This window comes from Choloepus didactylus, chromosome 4 (genome assembly GCF_015220235.1).
Source record: "Choloepus didactylus isolate mChoDid1 chromosome 4, mChoDid1.pri, whole genome shotgun sequence".
Taxonomy (NCBI): domain Eukaryota; kingdom Metazoa; phylum Chordata; class Mammalia; order Pilosa; family Megalonychidae; genus Choloepus; species Choloepus didactylus.
Genome location: NC_051310.1, coordinates 169,950,993 through 169,965,603, shown reverse-complemented (window position 1 = coordinate 169,965,603; position 14,611 = coordinate 169,950,993). Strand labels below are relative to the sequence as shown.

Here is a 14,611-nt window from a genome sequence, read left to right as displayed (position 1 = left end):
TGCCACACTGCATAACTCCAGAGATGGTCATTCATTTAGTAGTTTACAGTCTATGCAGCAATATATGGCAATTCTGGGGCTGGCTGTAGGATAAGGTGAGAAAGCCAGATGGTGTGGGAGTTAGGAAATAGTTCTAGGAAGCAGATGGTCAGAAGGAGAAGAGACAGGAAAAAAACAAGACATCCCAAGCTGCAGCAAGAAGGAAATGAGGGGCACAGGGATAGGCACAGGCATCTGGGTAGCTGTTCCCTAGAGACCTTTTTTTTAAAAAAAATTCATTTTATTGAGATATATTCACATACCATGCAGTCATACAAAACAAAGCATACATTCAGTTGTTCACAGTACCATTATATAGTTGTGCATTCATCACCAAAATTAATTTTTGAACATTTTGATTACCACACACACAAAAATAATAAGAATAAAAATTAAAGTGAAAAAGAACAATTAAAGTAAAAAAAGAACACTAGGTGCCTTTTTTTCCCCCCCATTTTTCTACTCATCCATCCATAAACTAGACAAAGGGAAGTGTGGTCCTTATGGCTTTCCCAATCACCTTGTCACCCCTCTTAAGCTACATTTTTATACAATCGTCTTCAAGATTCATGGGTTCTGGGTTGTAGTCTGATAGCTTCAGGTATTTATTCATTGGACCCTAAAAAGGGTTTGTCTATATTGTGTGTAAGAGTGCCCACCAGAGTGACCTCTCAGCTCCTTTTGGAATCTCTCTGCCACTGAAGCTTATTTCATTTCCTTTCACATCCCCCTTTTGGTCAAGATGTTCTCCATCCCACGATGCCAGGTCTAGATTCCTCCCCAGGAGTCATATTCCACATTGCCAGGGAGATTTACTCCCTTGGGTGTCAGATCCCACATAGCAGGGAGGGCAGTGATCTCAATATAAAAGACAGTACCATAAAACTCCAAGAAGATAATGTAGGGAAACATCTTCAAGATCTTGTATTAGGTGGCCACTTCCTAGACCTTACACCCAAAGCACAAGCAACAAAAGAAAAAATAGATAAATGGGAACTCCTCAAGCTTAGAAGTTTCTGTACCTCAAAGGAATTTGTCAAAAAGGTGAAGAGGCAGCCAACTCAAAGGGAAAAAATTTTTGGAAACCATGTATCTGACAAAAGACTGATATCTTGCATATATAAAGAAGTCCTACAACTCAACGACAATAGTACAGACAGCCCAATTATAAAATGGGCAAAAGATATGAAAAGACTGTTCTCTGAAGAGGAAACACAAATGGCCAAGAAACACATGAAAAAATGTTCAGCTTCACTAGCTATTAGAGAGATGGAACTTAAGACCACAATGAGATACCTAGAGACCTTTTAAATTCAGGAACTTAATGTTGGTTCTTCTCTAATACAGCCCAGAGTGGATGAGTAGGATATCATCACATTAATTTTTTCTAAACAACCTGTGGATTGCTCTCATTGATTAAGGAAAAAATGAACTATGCTTCATAAACGTAAGTGAAAGAAGTACAGAATGGAATTTTTAATACCCAAGTAAAATTTTAAATGCACTCTTCTAATTTTCCAGGATTTATTTCTCACTCCTTCTCCCTCATGGAATTGAAGTTCATTTTTCATCATGTACTCCCTGATCTGTCGGGAAAGCTCTTGGTTGACGTTGGCTCCAGGCTTGGCACAGTCCTTTACGGGGTAAAGTCCAGCTTGTGAACATACTCAACATTTGGAAAATACTTTATTCTGCTAGCAACAGCTTTGCCTGCCACCATCCAAGGTGACAGATTGGCTTTATTTATTAGAGTAACAGAATAATAAGTTTAAAATAATTTTGCATAGGCAAGCTCTTAAGTTCTATTTGATGGTAATAATTGAATATGGTTTTTCAAAACCAGCTATCTGATTTCCTTTACTGGTTTCTCTCTACAGTACAAATGAAGGAATATTAACAAAAGAGAAGCATGTGACCCTTATAACATTTTGTTTGTTATTTTGTTAATCACAGCTTCCCTTAAAACCCCTTCTTTTTCTTTGTACTTTACCAAAATAGTAAACAGAACTTTGTAAGAACTCTTATAAAACTGACAAAATTTACTTGATCTAGGAAATTGCTGTATGGCCATTGGTAGTCATTTAACATCTCTGCGCCTCGAGTTCCTCTCCTGTAAATGAACAAACTAAATGACAACCAAGGATACACCTTGTCCAGTTTTCTGTGATCTCAAGGTTGAATGTAGGCATTTGTTTCTGAAATATCAATTTGATGTGGCCTTTTAAAAAATTCATATCATCAGCATTTCTAATGTTCTAAAATGGTTTTATTAGAAAACGGAAATGTGATTTCTGGTTGTCATTATGCAGGCTTGTTAAAACACGTGGCCAACAGCAGTAGGGATTCATGCCAAAAAAAGGCACTATCAGTTCCTGACATCAGTGCTTGTTACAAACAGAAACAGTTGACTCTTTAATGCTTAATTTATTTTTCAGCATTAAATCTTTTATTGTCTAATTATGAAATGTTGCCATAATAGAAAATACAGTTTATCAAATGGCTCTGTTTGGAGAACATTATAGATTATGATTGTTTGCCATATTTTGTCCAGTCTTGTCTATTTTCTGATTTCAGTTAGAAAAATATAAAGCTGAAATAATTACAGCTCTGCAGATATAGTGACTCCATTGATAAACTTGAATATATTATCATTTTTCTCCATACTAGGTCACTGACATAGCCAAGCAAAATTTTTTAAATACTTCTGTAGACACTGTTGAATATATTCCAAAAATCCATGATGAGCTACAAATAAAAATTTGGTTTTCACTAAGTATACATTGTTGTAAAATGTTCTTCAAAAAATTATTTGACCTTTTCTTTTATTTCTAATTTATTTTGTTATTGCAACCAAAAATAGACGAATAACAATATATAGTCAATTCTTGATTATCCTTATTAACTAATTGGTTGAATGTCTTTGGCAGATTTCCAGACACTAGGCTGACTTCCCTAAGCCAACAATACGCACCTAAGGGTACCTCCCTCTGTGTTGAACTGTGCATGATTTTCCAGGATATTCCCCACAGGTTAACTCCTAACGTAACTCCTGATGTAACTTCCCAAGAGATTACCAGATTAGGTAATATATAATACAGAAATGGGGAATTATACAGAGCATCTATACATGATTTTCTCATTTTGGACTTTGTTGAATGCACAATTTTTCCAGGAAAAATAAAAAATCAATCTTTGAGAATATAACTGCTTTAAATGATGAAAATTAATACATTGCAATCAAGGACTTGATCAGTAAGAGTGGTCTTTAAATCCTTGATGTTGTAGGTTTTATATAAACTATAAGATGTTATTTAGCTTTCATTTTGTTTTTACTTCTTTGAATTATATTTTTTAAAGTTTGACTTTTTAAATTTCAAACAAACACACAATGAAAAGTTAACTTTTTCACATTGTAATGTATTTTCATATTGTAGGGTTATCTTTATAGTTCAGCATTGCAACTATATGGAGTAGAATTGAATGGAGACTTTTGCCAGTTGCAAGAAATGATCATAAAAAAATATCAGTTCACTGACAGAATAAAGGTACACTTTTAAATATATATTCTGTTATTGGCTGTATAGTATAACTTAACCACAACTCTTCTGCATTGGAGTTGAAAAATCTTTTCTAATCTGTTCTTAGTTTCTGTTGTAGAGAAACAGATTGAATTGACTTAATATTTTAAAACCAATAAAGGTGAATTGTTGTAGTTACATGCCATTCACAAATTTCTCTTCCTCCTCAATTTTATTAGATAGTAGACATTTTTTTCTTCATTTTTTTCACATAAGCTATAGTTTTGGTGGCAGCATCTTTGAATCTGTAGATGCTGGTAAGAAATGTATTTAATTAAACTGTATTTTGAAACTAAGCAAAACAGTTAAGTAATGCTCCCAGTACTTTATCTTATTTTTCTAACCTTTCAAGAGGAATTATGGATGCCACAGAATAATAGTTTATGGGGGAATATGTTGCCCTGGGTTAGGCTACCACAGAGGTTTTCTCTTTCCTTGTATATAAGAGGAAAAATAGCAAAAAAAGAAAGGGAAGGAAATTTTTTTTGGCTAATGCAGTAATCCTTATCATTTCACTAATAATCTTGACGCCTTTAATGGCAATGTGGAGAAATAGTGAGTATCTAAGGATCTCTGGTGTTAAGGGCAATATTTGAAAGACATATCTCAGTAAGATTAAGGATCTAGCTTTCCTCCTTTTATAGAAGTAAACTATTTCATTTATCTCTCCCTCTCTCTCAGTTTTTCTTTGTGTCTTTCTCTCTTTCTCTCTACAGATAGAGATAGAGAGGCAAATGACTAAGGTAAATTCATTGTCCAGTAATAAATTCAAGTTTTTTCTCAATATCCCATATTTAGTTAACAAGAACACACTTCTCTTGCCTAATAAGAATCACACATAACTGACAGGAATGTCAACTTAATTGAAAAATTTTAATTAAATTTAAATTTAGAAATTAGCTCATGTTAAGAATCGTCTATAAATAATCAAGTACTTTTTTAGTTTTTTAAAAGAAGATTATAAGGGTGTAGAAAATATCTATTTATTTACATTTTTTAAGAATTTTTACCCCTTGATTTTTCAAAGGAAAATATGTGAATATACTACTCAGTATATACTTCCCTATTTTGTGGCTTCTGTGGCCTAAGCAACCCTGTGTTAAAGGCTTTTTTTACCCCACCCTAGACTATTGGCAACCTTTCCTTCCTTGATGCTGCAGACAAACATTGGATTTAGGGAGCCCTGAGATCACTAGATAGGGATTCCAGGATTACTTTTGATAGTACCTGTTGAAATCCAACTAGCCTTCAAGGCTCAGTCTTTGCTTTTTTCTTTTGTTTTTGTTGTTATTGTTTGGTCTTTTTTTGTTAACAGGACTTTCCTTTGAAGTCTAGAAATCCTTGGTTATGTGCTCATACTTAAGAAAGGGAAACAAACAAGCTGATTAAAGTTCTGAGTGGGGATTGTTGACTGAGTCATTGTTGAGTGATCTTGTTTGGATAATTAATTAGTTGGGGAATATCCAGATAAGTATCTTCAGATCTTTTCTCTTGAGCTCTTCTGATTGCTCTGCGAAAACTTTTCCAATCTCCTAACCAGAGGGTAAGGCCTGATAGCAACCCTAGGAATCCAGTAGAGGAGGAAAGAATTGAGGAAATGGGAGTTCTCAGCAGCCAATATGTATATATGTTTCCTTAATTCCCTTGTTTTCAGTACATTCCCCTTGCCTTTACTGTGTGTTATACCCTGGTCCAGAGACTCTGTTTTAATCTCTCCAAAGAATAAACCTCTATTCTTTTCTTGATGTAAGAAAAATCTATATAGGGATCTGGCTGCTTCTTAAACTGAATTTTAACCAAATCCCTTTATTTTTAGCACTCTCCCTCCCTCTTTCCCAGAGATATCTGATACCGCTTGTTATGAGCCTTTTGGAGATTCTGTAGAATAAATCAGGTTTGGGTATCAGCTTTCCATATTTCTAGCTTAGAAACCAGTTTTCTCAGGTCACCTAAATTTCCTATTTCCTTCTTTTTTTCTAATTTACAAATTTTTATGCCTGTTGTTTCCTGTCCCATTCTCCCCATCCTTGTGAGTTTATACCTTCTTTTTAAAAATCCCTACATACATTATATTGGGGCTTCAAGAAAGAACAAAGGTAAATGCATGTGTCTTATTCACTGTCTTTACATGGAAAGCCCAATAATTTAAATTCTTTTTTCTTTCCTTTTCCCAAGCTAGAGGTAAACTTTCCTTCATTCATATCCATGGTGTTTATTCCTCTGATCACAGTTATATAGAGTTATTGGCATAGCTGTCTCATCCCATTACCAGATTATGACATATTTGAGAGCAGATATTGTGCCGCATTCACCATGGTATGTCTCCCTGCACAGTATCTTAGACATGGGACGTGCCCATTAAATATCAGTTAAAATTGATTTTGGTTACCTTGTGGCCTCTGCATTGTAAGCATTCTAGTGTTTTCCCAGAGCCATTCCTTGGTTTTTTTTTTTTTTTCCTGGGACCTCCAGAGCTCCTCTGTTGTCTGCTACAATTAATTGATTCATCTGATTTTTTTTTTTTTTTTTTTTTTTTGCCCAATCTGTATGGTGCTGGGGAGAAAGAAGTAAATAGAGATGGGAAAGAAAAAAGGGGGAACTGTGTTAGAGCTAGGATATATCATTATGTTAATTTGCATACCTATTTCTTATCTAAGTTAGATGCTTAGGAAGTTAAAAATAATTAACTTTTTTCTGTGTTTGGGGAATATGTCAAAGCCCCTTGTTTCAGAGACTCAAGGGCAACAATAAAAATTATTTCTGTATCTTTATTACTTAAAAAAAACAAGAAAATTTTAAAACTTAGACCATACAATATTTTGCATAATATGTATTTGTAAGACCAAGGGCTTATTTCAAAGGAAATTATATGATACAAAGTAGTTTGATTTTTTTCCTCTTCTTCTTTTTAAAATAAAATCGTTTGCCTTGTTCTTGAATAAATAAGGATTTCTTTTTATTGCTTCTGGTCTGCAAGACTTATTGAAGGTAATCTAAGTTAATTTTTTGAGGTATTTGTTTTTTAAATAAATTGTTTTGTTTACTTTTGTGGACAGTTAATATATTCAGGTTAGTTTCAGATGAGTTTGACTAGGCCAGTTAGCATATTGTAATTTATAAATTACTTTTATGATTTTTATATGGTTTCATTTAACTCAGTGAGTCAGGATGGATATTATCCCATTTTATTTATGAGGAAACTGGGACTTAAATGACTGTCCAAGGGTACAAAGCTAATTGGTAGTGGAGCCAGAATCAAATCTAGCTCCTTGACTCTTAGAATTGTGAGACATAGTGGGAAAAGCCCTGAACTAGAAGTCAAAAGATTGTAATTATGACCAAATAAATATTTTCATCTAAAACCATGATTGCCAGAAGTTTATTTTTTATTAGCTATTTAAGTATCTCCAATACGCAGTAGTATTAACTATATTATTCTTTCTTCCATTTTAAGAAGTGGTTAACCTCTCATAATGCCTCATGACATCAATGAATCAATGCTTTTTTAAATGTAGTTATATAATACAGTACCCTTGTTCTCTTATATGACATTCTTCTTTAGGTTTTTCATGCAGACATCTGTACCCAGGGTTCCCTTCTGCAAAATGCTGATGTTGTTATAATGAATAATGTCTTCGAATATTTTCTTAATGAGGCAGAACAGGCCAGGTATGTTATTTGTTTAAGCAAGAAGTCTATTATCAAAATACATTCATAAAACAATGATTGGTAAGGTAGAAATGTTTTCATATTAAACTGTTTAAAAAGCAACCTCAACTATGAGATTATATTAATAAATATGTATTATATAAAACATATACGAAAACAACTTTTAATTGTCCAATTTTATAAAATGTTACATCTAATTTGGAGCAAAGATAAAATGATTTCATGACTCGAACATTTGCTTACCAGTCAGGGACTCTTAAGATACCAATTCCCACTGGGCCTTTATACTTACTCTTTTCTGCCTCAGTTTTCTTTTCTGTAAAATAACATGTCATATTGCTATCGTATCACAAAATGCTGGGGAACAACTAATACATGTAAGTGAATGTAGAACAGAATGTAAGAATTTAACCTGGAAAACAGTGATTGTTTATTAAACTTTAAAAAATGTTCTTGAAGTAGTAACAGTAGTTCCCTGGAATTGACTCCAAATGTTCTATTCAAGTAGTAGAAAAACTAGCAAAGCTGTATTCATTTTTCTATTTTCCTGCTACAATTTAATGCTTTATTGGCCCATCAGGACCTATAGGTTCCCCTAATTAGGAAATTCCTATAGTCTGAGATGCTAATTTTCTGGCCAGATTGCTGATTTCTTACTTATCATAATGGCATATAAATGCAGTGCTGTAATGCAGGAAAGTTCATTTCCATATGTATAAAAGAGAATTAATCTAATATGTTTGGGTTAGTGTATCAGTAAATCTTCCACTGCAGAGAAGTAAAAATGCACATAATTATAGCCCATAAACAGTCAGTACACTGAATGGAATCCTCAATGGCTAAACTTCTTCATCCTGCCACCCCTTCACCTTCTACATTCTTTCTCCTCCCCACACACACAACCAAATGCCAAAGCTATTATTACTAGGTATGAAATTAACTATTGTCACTATGAAATCAACAATTTAAATAGCTTCAAAAGAAACTATTTCAACAGAAAGATAAAGATATAATCAAAGCCCATCAAGAATGGGTCAAAAATATCAAAGACCAGGAATACAACATGAGCTAAGTTCTTCTAATCATAGTGCCCTCTTTAAGCATAATTTCCAGTGGTGAAAGTATGACTAGCCATTTGCCTTTTTAAGTTAATGACAAGTAATTAAACGTTACATAATTGTTAGATTGTGAAATAGTACCAGGTTTGTGTTGTATACAAAGTTGAAAGGGAAAAGCATCTTAAACTATTTGAAGAATCATTATAGAAAAATTTTGAATGCTGAAGAAGGATGAAAGCTATTTGTGAATTTGATAGTGGAAATACTGCATGTTTGGGTTGTTTTAAAAACTTTCTTGGTACATTCTTTCATGAACTCCTGAATAAGTGTTAGGATAGTCAATATAGACCACATTGTTAATTCAGTCAATTTTCTTAAATTAGTCTAGTCCAATTAATTCTAAATAGAGATGAGTTATAGTCTCTCTTGGTTAATTATCTTATCTTCATCATGAATGATGAAATACAGGAGTAATTTTAGAAGTGATAGGAAGACATTCTGGTATTGGAATTATTCTGACAAAACTGATCATTTATCTACATTATTTCCATATTTCAGTAAGTTAGAGAATAGATGGCACAATATTTAACCTCCAAAGAAATTTTTTTTTAAATGCATTTTTATTGAGATTTATTCACACACCATATACTCCATCCAAAGTATACAATCAGTAGCTCATGGTATCATCATACACAGTATCATCATATAGTTGTAAATTCATCGCCACAATCAATTTTAGAACATTTTCATTAGTCTAAAATAAAGGAAAAAATAAAACTAAAAAAGAACAATCCCAACATCCATACTCCTTATCCCCCCATTATTTATATATATTTTTTGTCTTTATTTTATTACTCATCTGCCTATACACTAGATAAAGTGTCAGTCACAAGGTTTTTACAATCACACAGTCACACAATAAAAGCTCTACATAGTTATTACAATCATCATCAAAAATCAAGTCTACTGGATTACAGTTCAACAGATTCAGGTATTTCCTTCTAGCTATTCTAATACATTAGAAACTGAAAAGGGATATCTATATAACACATAAGAATAACCTCCAGAATGACCTCTCGGCTCTATTTGAAATATCTAGCCACTGAAACTTTATTTTGTTTCATTTCTTTTCCCCCTTTTGGTCAAGAAGGCATTCTCAATCCCATGATGCCAGGAACAGGCTCATCCCTGGGAGTCATGTCCCACATTGCCAGGGAAACTTACACCCCTGGAAGTCATGTCCCACAAAGCAGGGAGGGTAGTGAGTTAATTTGCAGAGTTGGCTTAGAGAGAGAAGCCACATCTGAGCAACAAAAGAGGTTTTCTGAGGGTGACTCTTAAGCATAATTATAAGTAGGCTTAATTTCACCATTGGAGAGATAAGTTTCAGAAGGGCAAGCCTCCAGGTTGAGGACTTGGCCTGCCAAATTGGGAGACCCCATTGCTTAAGAGAATAGCATGAATTCCCCAAGTGGGGAAGTTCAACAGTTCCACATTTCTCCCTGGTCCCTCAAGGGGACTTTGCAAATACTTTTTAATTTTCTGCCCGAAATATTCTGAGAAGTTTTTAACCTCCAAAGACTTTTAATCCAAATCAGAATCTGAGGACAAGTGGAATAATATTGGCTGTAGGAGTTAGCATGTAAGAGAAAACCACTATAAATCTATAATAATAGGAAGAGTGTACTCAGGAAAGGCCCAGCCTTCAGAATAAGATGGATATCATTATAGGGTAACATCCATATTTGTAGAATAATTTTTAGTTTAAAAGGTGTCTTCATATACTTTTTCAGTAGGTGAAACAGATACAACTACTACAGTGACAGCTTACCAGAAACAGCAAGTGCTATATTGCGAGCCATGCCAGATCATGGTGATATACTCAGCTTCTGCATTCTTTTGAAATAAACTTTTAAAATATGTTATTTTAAAGAACTATGTCAAGACAACAAACAATTCTATCCCAAACACAGTGATATTTTAGAACACAACTACATGATTTTAGTACAAGCCTGAGAAAAAGAATATTTGTATCAATTCACCTAATAAACTCCAAAATTTACTAAACCTAATAGCCATTGCTATAAGTAAAATAAGTGTAAATGATATTACTGCCCACCTGCCCCACTGCAAGGTATACACATCCCTGCTTTGCTTGACCATTTCTCCCCAGTAGTGGGGTGTACCATCAAGATTCATGCACAAAATAGAAATCCAGTTCATATCTATACCAAAGGTCAGTTGGTCAAATGCTGCCTTTTGACACACAAATGCACATGGTATTCCATCTTGCTTTGAGCTGGCTTATCCCATTTACCTTCTTAAGTGCCATGTTGTACCGGAAGTCCTTGAATATTACTGGCAGCCAAATTAAGTATGATTTTGCTCTTGATGTTATTTTTAAAAGATCAGATCTACATATTATACCCTTATATTTAGCCCTTGCTTAGTTTCCAGTTTCTATGACCTTTCCTTCTCCATGACTTTTCCCTCCTCCAACCCCAGCAATCACAGCCCTATCCTAGTCTGTAGAACCAATTTTGACAGAATTTATAAGGTATTTAAGGGGCTTTAATTGCTGAACCATCTTTGACCTGGTACATCCAGTTATGAAAACTGAGTTTTGGTCTTATTTGCCTTACCTTATAATAATCTGAATCCCTCTCATTAACGTCTTCTTAGTATTGTAACCTCACGATTTTGCTAACACCCCTTCAGGAACTGGAGAATTTACCAATTTCTAGTATACCACTGCAGTCCTATTTCCTGCTGACAAACTTTTTTGACCATGTGGATTTATAGATATTACCCTGTATGCATTTTTTTTTTTTACATCCTCATTTTTAAAAGTTTTTCCAGCATCTGGTATCCTAACATCAGTTTTTAATGTGTTGTAGAGCCTGGGAATATATCAGTCATAATGTAAGGAAACAAGGTTCTTTATTAGTAACAGTACCAAGTCTTGAAGATTCTCTCTCAGGTCTTCAGGTATGTGAGCCTCCTTTCGGCATTTTTCTCATCAAAACATGTTTTCTGATACCTCTTCAACATTCTATAAATGTTCTATATGAAATAGTGAAAAATGATTAAGAGAACAGCAAGATCTTACAGATTAAGCACTGGTTTATGGTTTGTTCACTGGCCTCAAGAGCCCAGAAATTGTAATTTTTATCTTGATATGGATTCCTTTGCTTCTCCATCCATTTTTTTCAATTGTGGAGGTATAGTTTTAGTTTAAAAAAATCACTGAATGTTTGTAATGGGCTTAGAATACCCACATAATAATTTTGTTCCTTAGAACAAAAGGAACAAAGTTGTTCAAGGCTTCTAGAGTCAAGTAAGTAGTCTAGAGGCTCAGATACTATCCACAGTTTGGGTTTCTATGTCAGTTTGGAAGCTTGCACAAGCTACTTCTTTGTTCTCTAGATTCTCTGTATAAATTAAGGGCTTATATTTAATAATAAGATTCAACCCAATAATTAACACTTATGTGAAAGTTAATTAGCATTTGTAAAGCTCTTTCAGATCCCTAGATGAAAGGTACTACTGTATTTTTTAATGCAGAGTATTATTAGTTTCTTTGGTGGTTCTTTCCCTGCAGGTGAACACTGTTAAATTTAAGTACCCATTTCTTCCTTAAAAAAAAACTAAAAAAGTTATCAATAATACCTTTTTAAAGTTTCTACATCAGCCATCTAAATTACATAAGTAATTCATACTTGTTACTGAATAAAGAAAAGATGTTAATCTCAATTTCCCCCTACTTCTTTCCCTTCACATTAGATTACTATCCTGTAAGTGGTGTGATCCAACCATACTCTTCCATTCTCATAAAAACATACCTTTTAAAAATATGATCTCCAATTTATATTATAATTTCCATTCCTTTGAAGTAATTTAGTGATTTTTCACCTACCAAAATAATAGCTTTCATACCAAATACATAAATCTGTCCAGAACAATTAAAAATTAGTATTTTTGAGTTCTTGTAAATAAACTCTTGAATAACTTTATTGGTTTCCTATTTAAGGAGTCTTCTTCAAACAGATATATCCAGTAGTGGCTCCACAATTTCTGTGTTGTGGAGGCTTAAGTTTGCAATATGACGGGAAGGCCCCGATGAAGGTTATGGAAGGAGATAAGCCCCCTCCAGTGACATGTTAGCACCATCACTGTGTATATATGAACAGTTTCTCTGTGTTCTCTATTTATTCCTATTGTTTTAGTCTTTTTGTGTTTAAGCCCAATGATAATTATTAAACTATTTACATTAAAATAATTACTCTATTTTATATTTTCTTTATTCTTTCAAGTCCCAAAAGCAAAATTAATTAAGTCCTTAAATCCACAAACCTGTCATTTAGAGACACAACAAATTGTTCATGTGGCACTATACAGAATTTAGTTCTGCCCATTTAATAAAAATCTGAATTCATTTATTTGTTTGTAATGATTTCTTGAAATTCTGGAGAATAGGATCATTCTGAAATTTTTAACATTTGTTTATAAATCTTTTTGTTTTCCAGACTAATATACAATTATCTCCCTGGGTTGAAGAGGTACCACTGGACTATGATATATACCCAGAAATGGATATTGACAGAGAAGCTCTTAAACAAATTCATTTATATAAGATTCTCTAGCACTGTAATAGTCCTATTTCAATAATGTTTTCTTGACATCTTGAGTAATTTTACAAAATAATGAAAAAGAAGCATAACCTCAATACCCTAACATATTTTTCTGTATATTTCTTTCTAGCCTTCATTCGTATGCTTACATATTTGTAAATAGATGCATATATACATACACAACTTTGTTCTGCTTGTGTGATAATGTAATTAAAATATTTATATGGAAGTTTTTGTTTATCCCAGGTTTCTTTTGTTGTTAGAAATATAAATGTGTTTCTTTAGTCACGTACCCTATAGGCCAATTCCAGATACGACCAAAAAAAAAAAAAAAAAAAAAAAAACCAGAAATAGCTTCTATCATAAGGGAGGGGTAGAGAGGGAAGGTAGTTAAATTGTATCCCATTTACTACATCTCTACTCTATAAGATTCCTTGTACAGCGCTTTATCAGTAGAGGCTAGCTCAAGGACTAAAATAAAAAATACAGTGGCTAGGAGAATACAAAGCTAGAAAGATAGCCTCCAAAATGTAAATAGAGATTAATTGTAGGTGGAGCAACTGGTGATTTTTTTCTTTTCTGTGCTTTTCTGTATTTTCCAATAATGACTTTCTTTTGAAATCAGGGAAGGCAAAACTTTTTTTTAAAGAATGCCATAGAAGAACAAAACATGAATACTTTACTAGTTACAAATTATTATTTTTTTAAACTAAAGCTAAACAAAACCACATTTTGGAATTACAGAAACTTTGGAGCTCTATCTTTTGAAAGGATTTATCTAATATACTTTTCATCCTCACCTGCTTATGAAAAAGAATTTTACAGATGGCAGTCTATTCTAAATTTGGAAAGGAAGTTAAGTTATTGGAGAGGATCCAAGATGGTGGATTAGGAGAGACAGAGCAAAATTCTCCGCTGTGAAAAACACTAGATAAAAGACAGAAAGTGCTCCAAAATTGCAGTTCTAGGGTCCTACCGGCTGGACAAGGTCTGCTACATCCACCGTGACTGTGCACTTGGTGAAACTGAGAAACTGCATTCAGAATCAAGTGAGTGTTTGAGCTTCTGGGGAAACAGTGCTTGGTGGCCGCTGTGGGGAGAAACCTGGGGCCAGTGTTTGGAGGCGGGTTAGTTTAAAAACCCAGAAAATGGCTGCAGATCCAACCGTGAGAGCCATGCAGTCGAGCGTGGTGGGGAGTGCCTTCCACGCCCTGGGCACTCACCTCAGTATCTGGCAAGGGTGATAGCCTTTCACACACCTGCAGCTAATTGTCCCAGAGCCAGGAACGGGACACTGCAGCAGGCGGAGGTCTGTGGAAGTGGGAAGTTACCATGCCCCGTACAGCTATCTTTTCAGTGGACTGGGAGTCACCCCTTCACAGCACCGCAGCTAAGAGCACTCCTTGGAGATTCTGCTCACCTGTGACATTGCACAGTCTTCCTCCTTGGAGGCCTACGGAGTGCACAGCTGAGAGGCGGGATCCTGCACGGAAGTGCAAAGAGCCCTACAACAATCCCAGGGACTTGTGAGCCCACAGCAGAGAGGGACTGTGGGGAATCTGAGCTGAAGGCTTGGACTAGTGCAACAGCCCTAGGGTATTACAGTCACAGCCTCAGGAATGGCTGGGAATTCTGG

The 14,611-nt window shown here is 34.5% G+C and overlaps 1 protein-coding gene across 1 annotated transcript in view; it reads left to right on the top strand.

The window, feature by feature from the left end:
- Positions 1-13,195, top strand: part of LOC119532403 — a 69,086-nt gene extending 55,891 nt beyond the window's left edge. Inside the window, exons 4-8 of the mRNA XM_037834813.1 lie at positions 1,561-1,682; positions 3,474-3,584; positions 7,180-7,286; positions 11,242-11,332; positions 12,871-13,195. Of these exons, the coding sequence (XP_037690741.1) occupies positions 1,561-1,682; positions 3,474-3,584; positions 7,180-7,286; positions 11,242-11,332; positions 12,871-12,987 (548 nt within the window). The 3' untranslated portion in view covers positions 12,988-13,195. The remainder of the gene's footprint in view (positions 1-1,560; positions 1,683-3,473; positions 3,585-7,179; positions 7,287-11,241; positions 11,333-12,870) is intronic.
- The last annotated feature ends 1,416 nt before the right edge of the window (positions 13,196-14,611 follow it).